The 18,884-nt window shown below is 38.3% G+C and overlaps 1 protein-coding gene across 2 annotated transcripts; it reads left to right on the top strand.

Moving 5' to 3' along the window:
* The first annotated feature begins 9,563 nt into the window (after positions 1-9,563).
* Positions 9,564-18,486, top strand: LOC140326864 (uncharacterized). Of its 2 annotated transcripts, XM_072405845.1 has the most exons (7): positions 9,564-9,703; positions 12,042-12,261; positions 13,206-13,265; positions 13,417-13,554; positions 14,953-15,099; positions 15,812-15,872; positions 16,494-18,486. In XM_072405845.1, exons 2-7 carry the CDS (start codon positions 12,097-12,099, stop codon positions 16,595-16,597), a joined length of 675 nt encoding a protein of 224 aa, XP_072261946.1. In that variant the 5' UTR covers positions 9,564-9,703; positions 12,042-12,096; the 3' UTR covers positions 16,598-18,486. The 2 variants fall into 2 exon arrangements, with proteins under 2 accessions (XP_072261946.1, XP_072261945.1); XM_072405844.1 differs by lacking the exon at positions 15,812-15,872.
* The last annotated feature ends 398 nt before the right edge of the window (positions 18,487-18,884 follow it).

Genomic DNA, 18,884 nt, shown 5'->3' with positions numbered 1-18,884 from the left:
GATCAGGTTTTCCAACCCATGTGCTTTTCTAGATGGTCTGTGAAAAGCCAAAGAAATTCAGGACTGTACATAGTATCTGTAAGAATGTGTTCCGAGTTGCTTCTAAAAAGCCCCTGGTAGCTTATTCTGCATGGGCAGCAAGGCTTCAAGGATTTAACAGGCATTGGTAGGCATTTGTTATGGCTTATTAAACATCTGAAAATGCTGTGTTTTTTTGTTTTTCTTTGTTCATCAAGCAATACGCTGGCTTTAAAAATGCCTATAAACGCCTGCACAAGCTTTTATGAGCAGTTGAATGCAAGTCTATGGAGGTGATTGTGCTGCAAAATAACCCTCAGAAACTACATGGAGCTTTTAAACAAACCTATTCGTTTTCATTTAAAATCTTTTTACAAGGTAATTTCAAGCTTTTGCAGGCTGTAAAAATGCTTGTAAAAGCCTGGAAAGGTCATCATGTGCATAGCTGCTACATTATATTATATGCCATGCACTGTATTATTGGTAAGAAGTTAAAAAAAATACCAGTAATTAAAATCATACTGCAACCCTCTTAAACAATAAGAATTGGTAATTTTTGTACCCTCACCCAAACCACTATCCATTTCACAGAAATTCTTTTAAAAATGTGCAGTTTTTATAAAAATGTCAACAAAAGGAAACATTTCTCAGTGTAGTTGTTCTGACTTATATCACATAGTCCTGTAATATTTATTATTTATATTTGAATATATGAATACAGTGCATTCATCGTTGATGCAATTAATTGTTAGATTTTACTCTGTTTAGTCTAGTAACAATAGTTCTTCCACTTTTGCATTGCAAGTGTATGTAAAATAATTTCATTGCTTTCATAAAAGGATATCAAAGTGCTTAGGTATAGCATGCAAGCTGCCTTTCCACAGTCATAGTGCAGTTTCTCCTTTTTGTTTATATAATACACTCTTAACAGGGACAGCTCTGATAAGGCAGTCATTATGTTATCTACAAAGCTCTAATTCGATGATGGGTAAAATCTGCTGTTCTGTATTCAAAATGATGAATGGAAAATCTACAGTCACTATTCCAATTATGTCACCGCAGAATACAGATTAAAAGTGATTGCATTAAACACGGAACATCTCCCAGTAATCTTCAGCTGTAGGAATACCAGTACATTGCATCTTCCATTAGGAGCCAGTCATTTAAACATAATTATGTGCTCTACCTCCTATGCGCTGTAGTTGGCTGTACATAAGAAGTTATAACCTGTTATAAGATCATTTGTTTTACCCCAAATCTTTGCATAGGATTATATCTGCTTTTAGTATATTTTTTGCGTGTTCTTTATTTGTTAAAGCCTCCTTTGTGCAGACATCCAAACATCTGAGACTGCTGCTGGGTGCCATCTTGGATGTGATGTCAGCAGCCTCCACAGACTCAAAGCTTTCAGGCAAGTGACACTTTATAGCATTGCCCTTTACTCTTCCCCTGACAGCTGCATATGTAAGCAGGTGAATGGTGAGGGGTAATTCTAGACTAGCACAGAGGGTGATTAGTCTCTCCCAGAAGGGGAGTGCTGTGGTGTACAAGGAGGAAGGGAGCTCTGCTTTGGAAACTGACTCTTCTGAAGTAGTCATATTTTCTAGCAAGCTCAAGGGCATGTTGGAAGTGAATACCACATCATTTATAGAAAGAAATAACTGCAAATATGCATTTAAAATACTTTTTGGTGATTTTTTTTTTATCTTTGATTTGAGATCATTTAAGAATGATCATAAAAGTACTAGAAACTGTGGGTGTTGGTCTGCTTTAAAACTTAGTACATAATTCTATGTATTCTCATTTATTCATTATTCTAACACTAAGACTGCTGTAAACAAAGAGAAACACAATACCATAGTATTATTTTCGGCAGCTGCCCTCAGTTGAGATATTTTTTAAAATAATAGGGAAAGGATAGGAGCCCATCTCCTGCAGCTAAAAGTGAATGTGAAGTGCAAAAGGCAACTTTGTACAAGTGGAATTGCTATTTGTTAGAGATTCTCCACTGATAACCCTGGGATATCACAGTCATATATACACAATAAACTTCTTGGTTTACAATTTTGTCACTCTTAGGTACCTTTCAGACAAAAATGATGTGTGGTTATCTTTAGGTCTATAACTCTGGCTAGCTGCTCTTAGGTTTATAGCTAACTACTGTCTATAACTACTATGTACTTAGAAGCCACAAAAAATAAAAAAGCAACTGCAAGGCCAGAAACCACTTGTCACATCCAGGAACCATTCTTCAACACAATTGCATACAAACACATGCACAGAATCGTTCCCAACTGCTGCTATTCAGTCAAATTTGGAAGGTGCAGTTGAACACTCAGTACACTTTAATACAGCGGTCGCCACTGGTGGTCTGCAAGAAAATTTCTGTGGTCTGCGGCTCTGGCCGGTGCGCTCCCCAGCGGGGTCAGGAGAAGGACACCTCTGGGGGGTGCACTGACCAGAGCCCTGGACCAAATTTCCCGTCTGAATCGCAGGCTTAGGGTGGTGGGCGGGTTGTGTCTCTGGACACAACCCACCCACTTTCCCATCACAAGCTCAGACCTGCCATGGGAGAGTGGGCCGGTTCTGGCATCATGACGTCACTAAAGGGGAGGTGTTTTCCCCTTTCAGTGGCACGACTCTTCGCACATGCGCCGTCCAGAGTCCGTGAAATTAGTGGTCTGTGACAATCAAAAGGTTGGTGACCACTGCTTTAATACAAGTAGCCATAAAACAATGTTTTATTGTGATTTTGAGAAAAGTTTAAAAAACTATAGAAACACAGGACTTGCTGGTTATATATCGGTTAGTGTTATTCACATAGAATCATTTAAAAAGAAGGATTGTATGTAAGCAGTTCACTGAACATGTAATTGGTGGGAATGAATCCGACATATAACATCTACAATTATTAGTTATTCTGGATATCTGGTTTTAGAGATCCATTACTATGTGTGTTGGCATGTTAACTTGTGTAAGAAACTAGGAGAGAATTGTTAGTATTGGCAGAACAGTTATTATAATTTACTATAAAGCAGTTGATTAGATTTCAGTTCTTTAATATGTTTCTTCATTGTATTTAGCTAATTGGACCTTAAACCTAAAGCACAAAATGTATTTAGAAAAGCTGAGTACAGATAACGTACTGAAGTTTATAGGATGCTTGCATGGGTAATCTATTTCAGCAAGTTCAGAAAACAAGGGGAAGTTTGAGGTACCAGCAACACTTTGGTAGGCAGGCGTCTGTTCACAAATTATACTTTTTGTTTCTGTAAGTACAACAGAAGCACTATGGATGCACTATGAATACATTAAAAAATGGGCCAACATGTCTTATCAGGACATTGGCTTTGAGTCAAACTTCTGAATCAGGATAGCTACCATGCTGGTGGCAGTATCAAGACTGCATTCACATATGTGTGATCCTGATTATTATCGGGTAATGTATGTGTCATGGGGAAAGGGTATGTGAGCCTTATGGCCATGGATGAATATGTAATAGTTTCTTGAAAGATAGTTCATTGATAATGAAGATGCTGACAATGAGCTGGTTTCCTTTTCAGCATTAGGGGTTCATTTACGTCAAAGAAACTGGATGTTTTTGCTTTAGTTTGGGTGGTTCAATACTTGTTTATTATTTATTTAGTTTCCAAGCTATCTTGTATTTTCTGTATATATCTCTTTCAGATAGAAATCGACATAGACATGCAGCACAAAGCTCTCATTCTCAAAAAAGAATCTCTTTGCCTACCAAATAGTGTTTCAGTTTTGGTAGTCAGAGTTGTGTAGGTTAAGCTAACAGCTGCTTTTTATATTTCCTAGGGAATTCAGTGGTGAGAGTTTTTTGGTCTTTGGTTCAAGTTATGAGGGGAGTCTCTTCCATGGTTATCCGGCTTGGGTATCATGGAGACAGCAAAAGTAAAACTCTCCGGCAGTACTATAGTACATCTCATCAATAAAGACTTTTAATAAGGTTATTTTTATTGAGCTAATCTTTGTGTTTTAATGAGACCATCTTTGCATGCTGACAGAATCCAGCAATTATCAATCAGTTTTCACTGCCATTTTATTTGTTGGATGAATGAAAGCAATCCTGTGGCCTTAAAAATTCCAATCTTTGAGAGTTTTGTGGAGTAAGGATATCAAACAAGTCTAAAAATCATCTTTTTTTATTTGTTTTTCCTTTCCCTTAATCTTTGGGCTTTGAAAACTATTGGACTAATGCAGACATATGTACCTTTTTGTATTTCCAGTTGATTAAATCTGTAGGGTTGAATGGTTGAGTGCCTAAAATATTGTGTGTATGGCTGGAAATATGGATCACGTTGATTACTAGGCCCATGTGACACCTTTTGTAAGGAAATACAAGTTCAGGGAGAAAGTGGTTCATATTAATGTGACACTGTACATTCTGATCACAGATTTGAGACTGCAAATACATTTACCAAGAGGAATCTCTACATAAGTATAAGGGGATCCTAGTTTTTGTGAAAAATGTGCCTTAAAGTGACAAATGTTTGCAGGTTTCAGAATCAGTTTACTGTGTTTTGCATGTGAATGACTTGGGATACGAAAACAGACTGCTAAGAGCTCTGTTTATTTTTGCTATTACAGTATACATGTGTTGTGATCATGTTGGTCAGTAGAATACATAACCTTTATAGCACCATTTTATAGTAGCTTTAATCTGATCATTTCAGGCATTTTATTTAAATGGTCACAGTATGTAATGTTACCTGTACTACAAATAGTTCTCTGGGTTTTGGTACCAGACTTTTTATTAAAAAGGTTTTCCTCTCTAGCACCCAATATAAACAGATTGGTTTGACCATTAAGTGCAATACAGGGATATATAAAAGCTGCCACTCTGTTGTAAAAAGATGATTGCACTCAAGCAAGCTTGTTAGTAACCCTTGCTGGAGCATTGTACTCAATGCAATAACCCACACCACTATATTTCATCAGAATGTATAATATGAAAGCATAATTATCAAGCATTAGTTGATCTGGGTAATGTAGCAGTTACTCCATGCCATGGTTTTACTGAATAAGCCTAAAGATAACAGATAACAAGTTGAAGATCCAGACCATATAGATATATATTGGTTAACAGAAAACTGTGAGGATCCGCCTATACCTTCTATTTTTAAATAAGTGTAACCCTGGCCAGTTCATATTATTGTGGCTGATGTGAACTACAGGGCAGCAATAAAGAACATGCAGATTTGTGATGGTAGCTGTAGTAAGACTTGAACTGATTGTACATCTTTGGTATATGACCATAAATCTACAGGGCAGATTTTTAACATGGCTTATCCGTAAGTAGATTTTGTCCTTGTAAGTCTATCATTTAGAGAAGCAAATGTTCCCTAAATAACCTTGGTATTGATTTGTAGTAAATACGATTTTACATTTTAAGATACAAATATGAACTTAGATATATTTATCGGTATTAAACAAAGCATTACATTACTCATCCGACTCTTGTGTTTATTTCAATGATTTTGTATTAGCAGAATTATCACAATATAGATTTCTGAGTGAGGAATATGTACCCATGTTTTTAACAAGCCAGCAGGCAGTGCTGGGGTTTCTTATTGGAGAGCCCAATATCCTTTTAAACCGTGTTTTGGATGCACTGCCTATTGAATGTTTACACAAAGTGTGGAATAAATAAAATAAAACAGTTTATAAATCTATAAGCTTTCAAACACATTAAGAATAATGGGTCAACTTAATTTTAGAATCTTTAACTACTGAGAGATTAAACCAAGTTCTGGCAGTCATCTAATTAGGCAAAAGCTACCCATGTGATTTTTAGTGGCTCAACTGTTCCACTAAATACACTAGCAATTAATCTTTAGGAGTAATTAATCGTCAAACAGATGGAACAAATGGCTCCCTATGAAGAACGCTAATTAACCAACATCTTGTGACTGTATATGATTGGAGCATTCCCTACAAGGTGTGGTACATTTTCAGGTTTCTTGTGTGCCCTACTTTACAGGGAATAAATTTACAGAAATTTATTCTATGTAGGGATCAAATCCTACTCCTAATCGCTGGGGATGTTAGCAGAAAATTTGAGAACTAAAAAATCTGTGTAGTTTAATGAGCTGGCAACTAGTCTCAGTAATTGAGATTAAAGTTGCCCTTGCATCTGAAACTGACCAACAATCATTACACAATTTGGAGCTATAGTATGTACTAATACACAAGCTGATTTTTGTAACTGAAAGTTTACATTCAATGTCACTAGTGTAAGCAGATTTTTCTATTACCATTGTTTCTATTACCATTTAACAAGTTTTCCTTAAGTACCACTAACTGATTCTCCAACATTCCCAAGGCTTTATATTTTGCACAGCTTGTTTAGTTAAACATTCGGAACCCCAGCATTGATAGCAGATATAACTGTTGTCTTGACAAAGGGGACTCTTGCACCCCAGATACACTGTACAGTACACTGTGTTACTCTGCATGAAATCATAGTAATATTTGGGGAACATTTTTGACATTTCTTCACTTCTATCAGATTTGATAACTGGAACTCCGTTCTTGTGGAAAGAATGCCATCTGCTCATCTTTCTGTTTGCAGGACATTAAAATAAGTATGTCATGAGATAAGTATTAAGGTTCATGCAAATGTCCAACTAGATTGGGCTTTTTAGGTTCTGAATGCAACTGTTTTCTCTCCAAATTGTAAGTTCACTTTGAAAGGGTTAATACACTTGCAGTATTTCTTTATTTTGCAGTAGAGGAAGTCCTAAGTTATGGTATTCATTAGCACAAATGAAATGAATGTTTTACCTTTTTGAAAAACACTACCTCTGAAACTTGAAATCCTGCACTGACATATGAGCAATGTGAAGGTTTAAATATGCAAGCAAAGTAAGAAGGGCAGACAGTTATTTCCATTGAAGTAAAATGTAATAAGTGACAAGTCCAGCATGTCTGAATTATGAGGTGCTGAACATCTCAAACCCATAAGGAAAAGCTCACATATTTAACACCCTAGGCTCTGTGGTTTGTAATCCATTCTAGAAGATGGATAAGATCATGTTCACACACCGACCGAGTGTTTATTGCTTATGTTCTATTAAACAATGTCAAAAATTGCAAAAATGGCTAGCCAGTGTCAAATAAATGAAGAAAATCTCTCGTAAAAAAAAAATTCACTAACCCAACTCTCTCCTACACAATCTATTATGAACCCTGCAGCCAGACTCATTGAGCCTTCCCACAGCTCCTCTTCTGCTGCATCTCTTTGCAGTTCCCTTATTGGCTTCCATTTCACCTTAGAATCCCTCCACAGCTCCTCTCCCACTTACCTTTCTGCCCAGATAATACACCCCCATCCGATCACTTTGCTCCTCCAATGACCTAATAATGACTTCCTCACTCATACGCTCATCACACTCATGGCTCCAATACTTTTCTAGAGCTGCCCTGACTTTTTGGAATGGTCTTCCTCGTACTATTCGGCTTGCTCCTACTTTCTATTTATTTAAAAGAGACCTCAAAACCCCTATGTTTAAACTTGCCTACCCCTCTTTTGTTGTTTAAAACCCTCACTACTCCCCCACCCCTACATATCTCCCCTCCTATTGTGTGATTCTTCCACCTCCTTAATTGTAAGCTCTTCGGGGCAGGGTCTTCTCCTCCACCATTGTGTCATTGCCTGTATCTCTCTGTCATTTGCAGCCCCTTTTTAATGAACAGTGCTGCAAAAAATGTTGGTGCCATATAAATACTTTTTCATTTTTTTAATAATATTAATAATAGCTCATGGAACCTGGTTGAGAATGGCTGGTCCAAGCCAGCGGTGGCCAACCTTTTGGACCACACAGACCACTAAATTCATCATTTTAAATCCCACGGACCATTAATATGAATATTTTTTAAAAGATAATACATTTGTAAAATAATGCTCTTCCTAATGGTGCCTGATGAGGACTGTGGACGCTCCGATTTATTGATCAGCTCACGGTTAAGTAAAGTATTACTATTGTTAATATTATCACTAGTTGCATTATCTTTGGTATTACTAAAGAAATGCAAAATATTTGTTTGCTTTATCTCACTCAAAATGGGTTTATTTCATTTGAATCCAAGACCAAATAAGAAATGACAGTTATCAAAGTCAGACTATATAAAGCCATTAATTATAACAGTTAAAATACACAGTTAAAATACACAGCTAAGGTCATACTTACCTAAAAAAAGTATCTGGGAAATAAATTAAATAAATGAATCGAATGAGAATCTGTATTTGTGGAGCGTGGTGACTGCTGTAATGGTGGAAACAATACTGAAGCGTACGGCTTGCCTCAAACAACATAAGACTACACTGACGTCACACTGCTCCTCCCTTGTTTTTCCGCCTAGTACATTTCCTGAATTTAGTGCAATATAAAGGTGAAAATTTTAATTCAGAATATAAGAATTTATTCGAATATTATTGTTGTTTTAATATTAACACATAAAAATTGCAAATGTCTAAATTTTTCAGTGGACCAACATTTTTTCACGGTCCACCGGTCTAAACGCACTGAGGACATCTTATGGTGAAAATGAGGTACTGCGGGATATAATCCTCAATGGAGGTAAGTCTTACAGTCTTACCTGCTTTTTTTATTGAACACTGCCTGGGGGCCCATTAAGGTTTAAAAAAAAATAACATTTACCCAGGACTCCATTTTGTATGAACTTTCAGACCCCAGGGACAGACAGGTAGAAGCATTTCCTAAGGTGTTGGTTACTTTAAGGGAATCCTGTACAGAGACAATTGCTGGGGTTGTCATTGCTGCCAATAGGTACCAAGCTTCACCCAGAACAACAGGCAGACAACTGATATATAAAGGTGTTCAGCCATGGCACAGTAGTAGTGCAGGTAGAAGGACACATGAATGGTGTTCTATAATTGTTTTTATCTGGCAGAGGCTGACCACTGCTCACCTCTATAGCCTCACATGGGATTTAATATAAAGAAAACCTGAAATGTGCCCTTCCCGCTCAAACACTTCACACATCCTGAGGGGGCGGGGCACCTGGCTGGTGGTGGGAGGCGCCCTGTACAAGACTCCCCGCCTGTTGAGGCAGAGCTCTGGGAAGGCGGGGCCGCAGAGGATTCTTTAACGCGTCAGGAGATTGCGCTGTAGAAAGCCTTTCAGTAGTCGGGGGCGGAGCCTCACAATCCTGCGATCAGCCATTCACCTGACAGGGGGTGGAGTCGCAAAATACTGAGATCTTTTCACCTGTCGGGGGCGGGGCTGTGGAAGGCCACCGGGAATATCTTTTCACCTGTTGGGGGCGGGACTGTGGAAGGCCGGAAATATGCTTTCACCTGTCGGGGGCGGGGCTGTGAAAGGCTGGGAATATCCTTTCACCTGTTGGGGGCGGGGCTGTGGAAGGCTGGGAATATCCTTTCACCTGTTGGGGGCGGGGCTGTGGAAGGCAGGGAATATCCTTTCACCTGTTGGGGGCGGGGCTGTGGAAGGCAGGGAATATCCTTTCACCTGTTGGGGGCGGGGCTGTGGAAGGCCGGGAATATCCTTTCACCTGTTGGGGGCGGGGCTGTGGAAGCCGGGAGGATCTTCTCACTTGTCCGGGTGTTAGGCAGTGCGGGGGACAGAGTTAGGTTTGGCTGGCAGAGTGAAGAGAGACGCTGCGTGGAGTGTGTCAGGTGAGATCATGCTTCTTCCTCCTCTCAGTATGCTAACAATGATCCTATAATTCCAGTACCGGCTCCCCTCATTCTCCTGCCATGATTGTGTGTGCTCTCTCTGTGGCCCCTCCTCCTTATCCCAATAGGTGTGATGGGTTCCGGTGGCTGGCTGCACCCAGGGGCCTCACCAAGTCACACAGGAGACAAGGCTGCCATTGGTGATATTCTTCTGTAAATTGCCAGATGCCTGGCTCTCTGTACTTTTATCTAAGACTTGGAGCAAGCTTGTAAATCAGGAAAGTCACAACTCTAAATTATTGCTATTATTATTAATAAATGGTATTTATGTAGCACCAACATACTATGCAGCGCTGTACAATAAATCTTCATACTTTGTACAGTGCCAGGTATTTAGGAAGTCAATGGATGAGCATTGCATTGTATTCTGCAGCATCCACATTTCTGTCTTTTTTCTAGATTTTCTAAATAAATGAATTGTGTTGTGTACAATACACACATTATAGCCGATTCCCCTAATAGAGAAGTATGAATGTGTGCACATATTGCAGATTATATCTATCATCCTGGGGTATGGATCACATAACCCTTCTAATATGTGCATTGTTCAGTAAATGATTTATAACATACAGTAACTCGCCTATAACTTTGTACCTCACCCAGTTTTCGATATGGGTTGTTTGAAGCAATTCCGGGAATGGACCTGTTATCTAAGGACTAATGAGTTTCTTAAACCAAATGCATAACAGGGACACTCCTGAACAGGTCCCAGCAGGTATTATCAGTCCTGCATGAATTTTCCCTGCTGGTCCATGGAATGTTTTCCTCTCCTCATCTCTAACACATAGGCAGGGGTAAAATGTGATATAAGCGTAATAAGTGGCTCATCACAGAGAATTAGAAGCTAACTGAATTTCAAGCTGGATCAACATATAGTTACCATTACCTACAATGTATATAATGAGACAAACAGTTAGGGAAATGCACGAATGTTTGTTTTTTGCCCAGACGGACACTTTAATGAGAAGTTCTATAGAGATTTTTTTGGCGGTGTGAATTACTATTTCTTGTGTGTAAAATAAATATATAAATATATATATATATATATATATATATATAATAATCTCTGTTAATTACTTGTAGGAAGTACAGTGGTACCTTGGTATAAATCCTTAATCCATTCCAGATCCTTGGACTTATACCAAACAAATTTTTCCCATAAGAAATAAATGGGAAAATAATCCATTCCCATGAAAAAAAATCCTATTGTTATTGGCATATTATACATTGATGGGGCTGTATGAAATAATTTAAACATTGATTGATACTAAAATACATAAATACAAAAGCAATTAGATGAAATAAATGAAAATGTAACCTCCCTTTACCTTGCTGAGTAGAGTAGAGTGCCTACTAGAATGGTGCTGAGAAGGGAGGAGAGGAGATGTTATGTATATCACAGAGAGTTATAGCGCGGGTTGTACTCCGAATGGTAGCAAACTGACGTACTGACACTCGTGGGCAGTTGTGGCTTTGTCTGGAGAGAGGTAAATAAGGGTAGCATGTGGTGTTATGACTCATTCTGACTGATTTTGTGTCCAAACAGGAATTATACCAAGTTGGATTTATTCCAAAGCGGACTTATACCGAGGTACCACTGTATTTCTAGAACTGTGACAATTACTGCATGGAATAAACTGTTACAAGACTGAGGATCATCTAACAAATGGCATCCTTTCTGTAAGGTGACTTTCACGGAGCGGGGTGTTTGCTGTATAGGAGAATCTGTTGGTAGCAGATGTGACCAGAGCCTTTCATCTCGGCCACTTTTCATCCAGCTGTAATTAATAATATAGTACAGAGGAGGTAATCTGACTGTCAGATTGCCAAACTGTCACCCGGTTTTCTTTCTTTCCTTACCATGTAAATAACTGTCCACATAGAAATATTTGTTTCACCTTGGGCAGAGCTTGTGTAGCACTAGGCCCAGCTGTTCAGTTCCTTAGGCAATTCTGTGTAACCAGGGGTTTAAAGTTAATGTATTTTTGTTGATTTTTCCACTAAGCAAGTAAATCAAGCTAACTTGCTATGCAGATGCATTACTTTTTCTTGCTTCTGTTGATTAGTTAATTGATTGGGTAATGTTATCCAAAGCCAGATAAAAAGATTGCACTGGACTGGGAGACTAAGCCAAGCTGTATCCCGTGTAACCTATAGAATATGGGATGATTATTATTAGTCTTTGTTTGATCATGACACTTGTAGGTGGATTGTTGTTTTTTTTTTTTCACTGTATAGTAGAGATGTTGTAACATAAACACTTTCTGCTTTGTCCTAGGATAGAAGATTTGTAGCTGCCACGTTTATCTTGTGACCTCCAGTACTGAAAAGTGATGGATCGCTACCGCTACTTTATATTCAATCATCGGATTATGGTGGTGCTGGGAATCCTCCAGATAGCATGTACTGGTATCTCCGTGGTCTGCGGGTTTATGGATAGTGCCTTTCGAAAAGAATCCACATTGGGGAAAACCAGAGCTCCTCTTTGGGCTGGAATGGTAATGTTTCTAATGGGCAGGGTTAATTTCTCATTTAAACATTTAAATGCATAGGTTAAAATAAAAATTATGCTGGGAAATGCTTTGCTTCTCATCACATCAGCACATGTTATCACAAACAAACTGGGGATACCCAAAACATGACTGTACAGTACAAAGTTTTCTTGCATGGCCAATGTGCCTTTATACCTAAGAGTTAAAGTATAACAGCCAAAACTTGATTTTAGTTTTAAGTAATGTAATGAAAGGTTAGAATGTCTATCATGAGTGAATTATCTATATCTCCCAAAAGGACCTTTACTTTTGATTCCTGTACTGGTGACAGTGTTTTCTTAGAAAGTCACGAGGAGTCCAAAGTTTGGCATTTGGCACAGGAGTTGAGAAGAATGGGGACAGATTTTCTGGTGACATTTATGTTGCATAACTGTGACAAGACAGGAGGAGAGATCTTTCCATTACCAGTGGAAAGTCCTATACTCATCAGATTTCTGTTGCTGGGTATGATGTTTTCAGTTGGTTTCCAGTGACAGGATAAGGAATGAGCACTGTACACACAGTGCTGTTCTATGGAAAGGGGAGGATGAGTGAGACGCAGCCTATTGATGTCTCCACTGTAGGAAAGAGCAGAATCTCATTTGTCTGCATAGAGGGTACCAGTGCTCAACCCAGAAACTATTTTAGCGTCATGATGCCAGAACCCACACACTCTCCCATCACAGGCTCAGACCTGCTTGCTAAATTACTAGTAGAGCAGGGCTGTACTATGTACTTGCATTCATAAGTGCAGTTATCTTGGTAGGTAAAGTATAAATATATTCCGTAATCACCCTCCTGTCCTGCTTTTGTAAGCCATGCTCACGGTGTACTACAGGGAGTGTTTTTTTTTTGCATAAAATGTTAGCATTGCTTGCTGTTTTATTTGAACCATTTGCCTTTGTTTCTAGATCATGGCTGTTCCGGGTGTTCTGGCCTTATTGTCATCACAGAAGAAGAACCCCGTTCTTGTAAGACTTTGCTCCTTTCTTGACATTATTTTTAAATCTTTGATGTTTTTTAACATCTGGAGTTTGATATCACTGACTCAGCTTTGTGGTATTTTTTTCCTGTTTTATCACCTAATAATGTTAGGCTTAATAACTGTTTCTTTGTCTGCAGGTGAATGCGCTTATAGTGGTCTCAGTGTTTTCATGTTTCACCACCTTAATCATTATAATTTATGCTTGTCTGACTCTGGCATATGGCGAGGATGATGATGAAGTCTTTGCTCATACACCTGTACACATTGTACACACAGTGAGTACTTTCTATAGACTCTATAGTATGTGAAATTAATGTCAGTATTTACCCATATGTCAGATAATCTCTAGTGACAAAAACAAGGCTGCCATGACAGACCAGTGCCTTTTGTTGTGCACCCTTCACCTTACATTGATTTGCCATTTACAAAGAAGAGACTGTGATGATGCTGCAGCTGACTGCAAACCAAAAGCTTCCATGTGCAGAAACCCCATACAGATAGCAGGACCTAAGGAAACCAGGAAAATATGTGGTCCAAATTCCTGATCTCCGAAGCCAATGTTGCAATTGAAGAGATCATCCTATTACATCTCTTCTGCAATCTCTCATGATTTTCCTGGATTGTAAAGCTACGTACACACGTCAGATTTTTATCGCCCGATAATCGGCATCGGCCACTTATCGGGCGAAAATCTGCCGTGTGTACAGTCGGTGTCGTCCATCGTCCGGACGACCGACCTGCCGGATCCACGGACGATGGACGACAGCCGATCGTAATGAAAGGGAAGGGGAGAGCGCGCAGCAGGGTGCCGCTCCGTCGCTCTCCCCCTCCCCTCTCCATAGAGCATGAACGGTGCTGTATGTACAGCACCGTTCATGCATCGTGCAGTCCCTTGTCGTTGGAAAGGATCGTGAAAGATCCTTTCCAACGACAAAAATTGCAAGTGTGTACGCAGCTTAAGCTCTTTCAGGCACGGTCCTCTCCTCCTCCTGTGTCAGTGTCTGTCATTTGCAACCCCTATTCAATGTACAGAGCTGTGTAATATGTGGGTGCTATATAAATACTGTATAATAATAAAGATGTTATGGCAGCATGGTGACACTTGGGTAATCGGTGGATTTTTTTTATAGTGCACTTAGTCAAAAAAAGTTTAGGATTTCTTCGGGCTGCTAATCCTATTGGATTCCTGCTTTTATTAAAGGTAAAATATATCCAACCTTCCCCCTTGGGCACCCTGCTGTCTCTCACATACAGAAATTAACATTTGTTGGTACTAAAAAGTTTATTTATGATCACCAGCCAGATTTAAATGTAATATAAAAGACTAAATGTGACTTTGTCACAGGAAGGAGAAAGAATGCCGTGTTGTTTGAGGAAGCCTATTTCTAGCTACCATGTTGTAGTGGTTTGCAAAGAAATTTGATTGAGTCAACTTTGCAATGATTTTATTTTGCTGACTGGCATTAGTCACTCCATGAGTAGTTTCACTCATTGCCCAGATTTGATCATACATTCAGTAACTAACCAAATTTTGCTATAGAGTTGCAAAGGAATCGGTTTTCTGACTATCCAACAGACAGAACAAATGTTAATTTATTGTCATAATAGATTTATGTATCTCAGCTTTATTGTTCGACTCTTTACTGACTTTTCAAATGTTTCGATTTCTCTAGAAGTTCATCCTTAATCAACTTGTTCAGGGAGCAAACATAGCAATGCTTGTGGCATCTTCCTTTAGCCTTTGTGTTGTCCTGTGCATAGCGTACATAGGTTGCAGAAGTTTACCACATTGTATGTGCTATGACAATATAACTGGAATGGTGAGTACCTGAATACAAATGCAATTACATGATTGTCCTTTGTTACTGTATGTGGAACCTTTCTGAAAGTGTGATTTATGGTTGTCAAATTTGGAATTTGGAGCTTAGATTAAAGCCATGCAGTTCCTAGACTCAGTAAATCTATATTACTAGTCACATATATTTAGAAAATCAGTGCTTCCAATCTTTGTAAATGATTACAATTCTTAATTCAGGGCTATTTTTCAATGTGGTCCTCTTTCCCCTGACTAAGAAAAAAAATATATGCTGACAATGATGCAGCTGTGAATGAAAAGGCAGCTCTCTTGTCTCTCTGTCCACAGAGGGTAACTTTTATGTTAAAGTAGATTATTAAGAGACTGCTTTTTGTATGTTTACTTTTTACTGTTTTGTGTTATTTTTATTGGGCTGCCTTAATGACATGAATGTGTATGGCCGTGTCTTTATTGTCTAACACACAGTTTATAGCTGTTCCAAAGGATTAGAAACCTTGCCTGATAAGAAGTCACCACTGAAACAAACTGTTTTTGGGATTGCCCCTTGTGGCTTTTCTATTGCCCTAAACTGGAATTCTTTGGTGACTTTTACTTTCTACCAGTTCTCTGATAATGTGGCCTGCCTTAAACTTAAAAATCAATGCAATAATTTAGCCTTTATTGGTACTGTTGAGGTGCCTCCATAATTCATGGCTATATACGATTTTATCTTTTAGGAATGGTTACATCCTGAACACGAGCAGCCTCAAACTTTGGAACTTATGTGCACTTTAAGTGGTATGGAAAAACACTTTTCATGCAACTGTAGAAAGGCATTAATGTAGTTGTAACTATTGCTTGTATTTTGGTAAATACTTTGTATATTATTCAATATGTGTATATATAATGCCTACAGTATGCCTGAACCCCTGCTATAAATCATTTAGGTCGCCTTTTAAGTGATGGGACATTGACAGACTTTTAACTTTAGGAGCAAGTTGCTATTTGAGTTCCTGGGGTTTGGGGTTCTAGAAGAAAACATAAAGCTGGACTTCAGGCAAAAATAAAATATATACAGTATTGCAGCTCCCTTTCTATGAATACATCTCAAAATGTATTTTTGTTTTTGCAAGCAAAGTACCAACAATTGATTTAGTATCAGACTCTTAAAGTCATTATACAGAAGATTTCTTGGAGAAGTAGAAGCAGCTCAGGAAGCCAGCTGGTTGAAATTCAGTGGTTATATGCTAAGAAGGAACATGATGAGGGGAGAGAAAGTAATAGAAAGATGAGCTCCCTAGTGTGCTGCTACTCCCTTCACTGTGTGTGTGTGTGTGTGTGTGTGTGTGTGTGTGTGTGTGTGTGTGTGTGTGTGTGATATTTTATAATATATTTGTGTTTTCTTATTTTCTTTTCCAGGTGAAGATGAGCGGATTTTTAATTCTCCAGCTCCATTCACAGAAGCCAATGAAGAAACGGAAGAGACATTTTCACAGCGGCCTCAATATGTCAGACTGTCCTGAACCAATGAGGTCTGTCAAGAATATGAGGACTTTCCTAATGCAGCCTTCCTGTATAAGGCCTGCGTGGGCTCATAATGTTTACAAACATTTTAATGAACCTAAATAGTAATTTAGGTTTTGCTTTGTCATTTTTTTATTTAACTGCAATTCCCTTTTGTATATATCTTTTCTCTTATTTGCACTACGATTTATATGTATTTATTCTGTTTGAAGTGCCTCTCTATTAATGAGAGACACTATAAACGTTCATCACCCATCACAAATTTTTATTATGTTACACCATCTTACCCCTGTCCATCACTTGTTTGGATTGCATGGTGTGCATCATCCATGAGTGAAGCCATGATCAATGACTTGGTTAAGACTGCTTTAACGGTGTGTCAGTCAAGACGTTACTTTGAAGTATACTTTGACTAAGCCAAAGATCGGTTTAAAACATTTTAACAATTGATACATTAGTGACTTATTCAGGGACTTTATTGTTCATGGATCAGTCTAGAAGGCTGAAGGGAAAAAGTACATACAGAACAACAGCCACCATGATAAGTGTGTTTTTATTTCTGGTAACTGAAACACAGCCATTCCAGATTTCCAGCAAGCGACTTGTTCTGGTTGTATTTTTAGACATCTACTACGTGCTTGATGTGTATCATGCTCTCTGGTGTTTGAATGTTTATAGAGCTATTGGCAGTTTACATTTGGTTCTGATAAGGTTTGTGTGGCTACCACTTTATCTTCTGTTGTAAAATGCTCCATTAGGAACTTCTTCACTTAAGTCTGTAGATCGGCAGTATAGATGAGTGTTTTACTATACCTGTCTATAAAACTAGACTTTTCTGATCACTCTTCAGCTTGCACTATATATGTTTAAATCCCAACCCTGGTTTTTATCATCTGGCTAATGCATTTTATAGGCTTCCCCGGGCTCCCTGCTTATTAGAGTATTTTGTTATTCAGTTATAGGATGTGCTAATTACCTAATTGAGGGGTTGCCATCAATAATCATTAGATGATTCTGAATAAATAAAAGGTGACTAAAAGGGAGCATGGCCGTTACCTGCTTTTATATACAAACATATTAATAATGGGATGTTTAAATATTGAGGTTATTTATTATTGCCATGCATGACACCATTAGAGAAAAATAGGTGTACTGTACAGGACACGGCAAGAAGTGAGACACCCTCCCTCTTGTTACTAGAACAGATATCCCCCATGAAACATGTTTCCCTCTTTTTGTCACAACATAAAATCTTAGATTTCTCTTTGCTTTCTGTCCCAGCGACAATGATTACATGCACATGGAAAGTGTCTTTTGTCTCTGGAGTGGTTTCTCTTCCTGTCATTTAGACATCCTTTGCATTACAGGAAGTGAAATGGACTCGGACAAAGCAATAAAAAAACTGGTTGCTTACTATTAGTCTGTGTTTGATTTCACAGGCAATCAGGGTATTTTAATGGAATTGAATTAACAACCTGTGCACTAGGCCTATGATGACAGTGTTTTTTTTTTTTCTTTTAATTAGAATTTGGTCCCCACAGACCACCCTTGGATTCTTTAGGTAGATTTACTTTCTTTAAAAGAATACCTAGTTTATTGGAAGGTCTCTCCCTGCCACACAGGCATCCAATGAAGACTACAAGCAGTCCCTTTAAACACACATTATGCAAGTATGGTCTTCTGTTGTCATTTTTTTTTTTTTTTTAAATGTGTTTATGTATTTTTCTGCAGTGTGGGAGCAAACATGCCTTCTTTGGTAACCATAAATACTGGGATTATTGTGCTGTAAAAACCTGGTGCATAAAACACATTTAATTGATGTTTTTAAGTTTGTGTTGTTTACATGTTAATGCTAATATACTACGTATTTTTTAAATAAAACTATTTTTCAATATGTTGGTTGAATGTGTTATGTTATGCTAGATATAGGGGTCCATTTAGAAAGCAGTGTATCTCACGATTACTGAAACATTACCTGGTGAAGAATCTTCCAAGTCCATGTGTTTTAATAGCAGTATGATTCTCCACCTGGGAATGTTCCAATTCACTGCTTTATAAAATAGACACCATATTATAGTTAAGTATCCACTCCTGCACAAAATAGTCATAATCCACATGCTGAATAATATCTATTCGATTTACATACCCAAGAATGTGTGTCTTTCCTAAACAATCAATTCAAAATCATTGAACCAAGGCTGTAGAGAATACACTCTCATCAATTAACCTAGGTTATAAAGCAAACCTGGAATGAATCTGGTCTAGGATTAAAAACATTTACTAGCA

The sequence above is a fragment of the Pyxicephalus adspersus genome, chromosome 3 (assembly GCF_032062135.1).
Source record: "Pyxicephalus adspersus chromosome 3, UCB_Pads_2.0, whole genome shotgun sequence".
In the NCBI taxonomy this organism is placed as follows: Eukaryota; Metazoa; Chordata; class Amphibia; order Anura; family Pyxicephalidae; genus Pyxicephalus; species Pyxicephalus adspersus.
The sequence above is the reverse complement of the archived record's forward strand: the minus strand, read 5'-3'. Positions and strand labels throughout refer to the sequence as shown.

Excerpts from the sequence above, each read along its gene's own strand:
- LOC140326864 (XM_072405844.1), top strand. The coding sequence starts at position 12,097 with ATGGATCGCTACCGCTACTTTATATTCAATCATCGGATTATGGTGGTG. Across the intron at positions 13,266-13,416 it reads AGAAGAAGAACCCCGTTCTT|GTGAATGCGCTTATAGTGGT; the intron begins GTAAGACTTTGC and ends CTTTGTCTGCAG. Across the intron at positions 13,555-14,952 it reads CTGTACACATTGTACACACA|AAGTTCATCCTTAATCAACT; the intron begins GTGAGTACTTTC and ends CGATTTCTCTAG.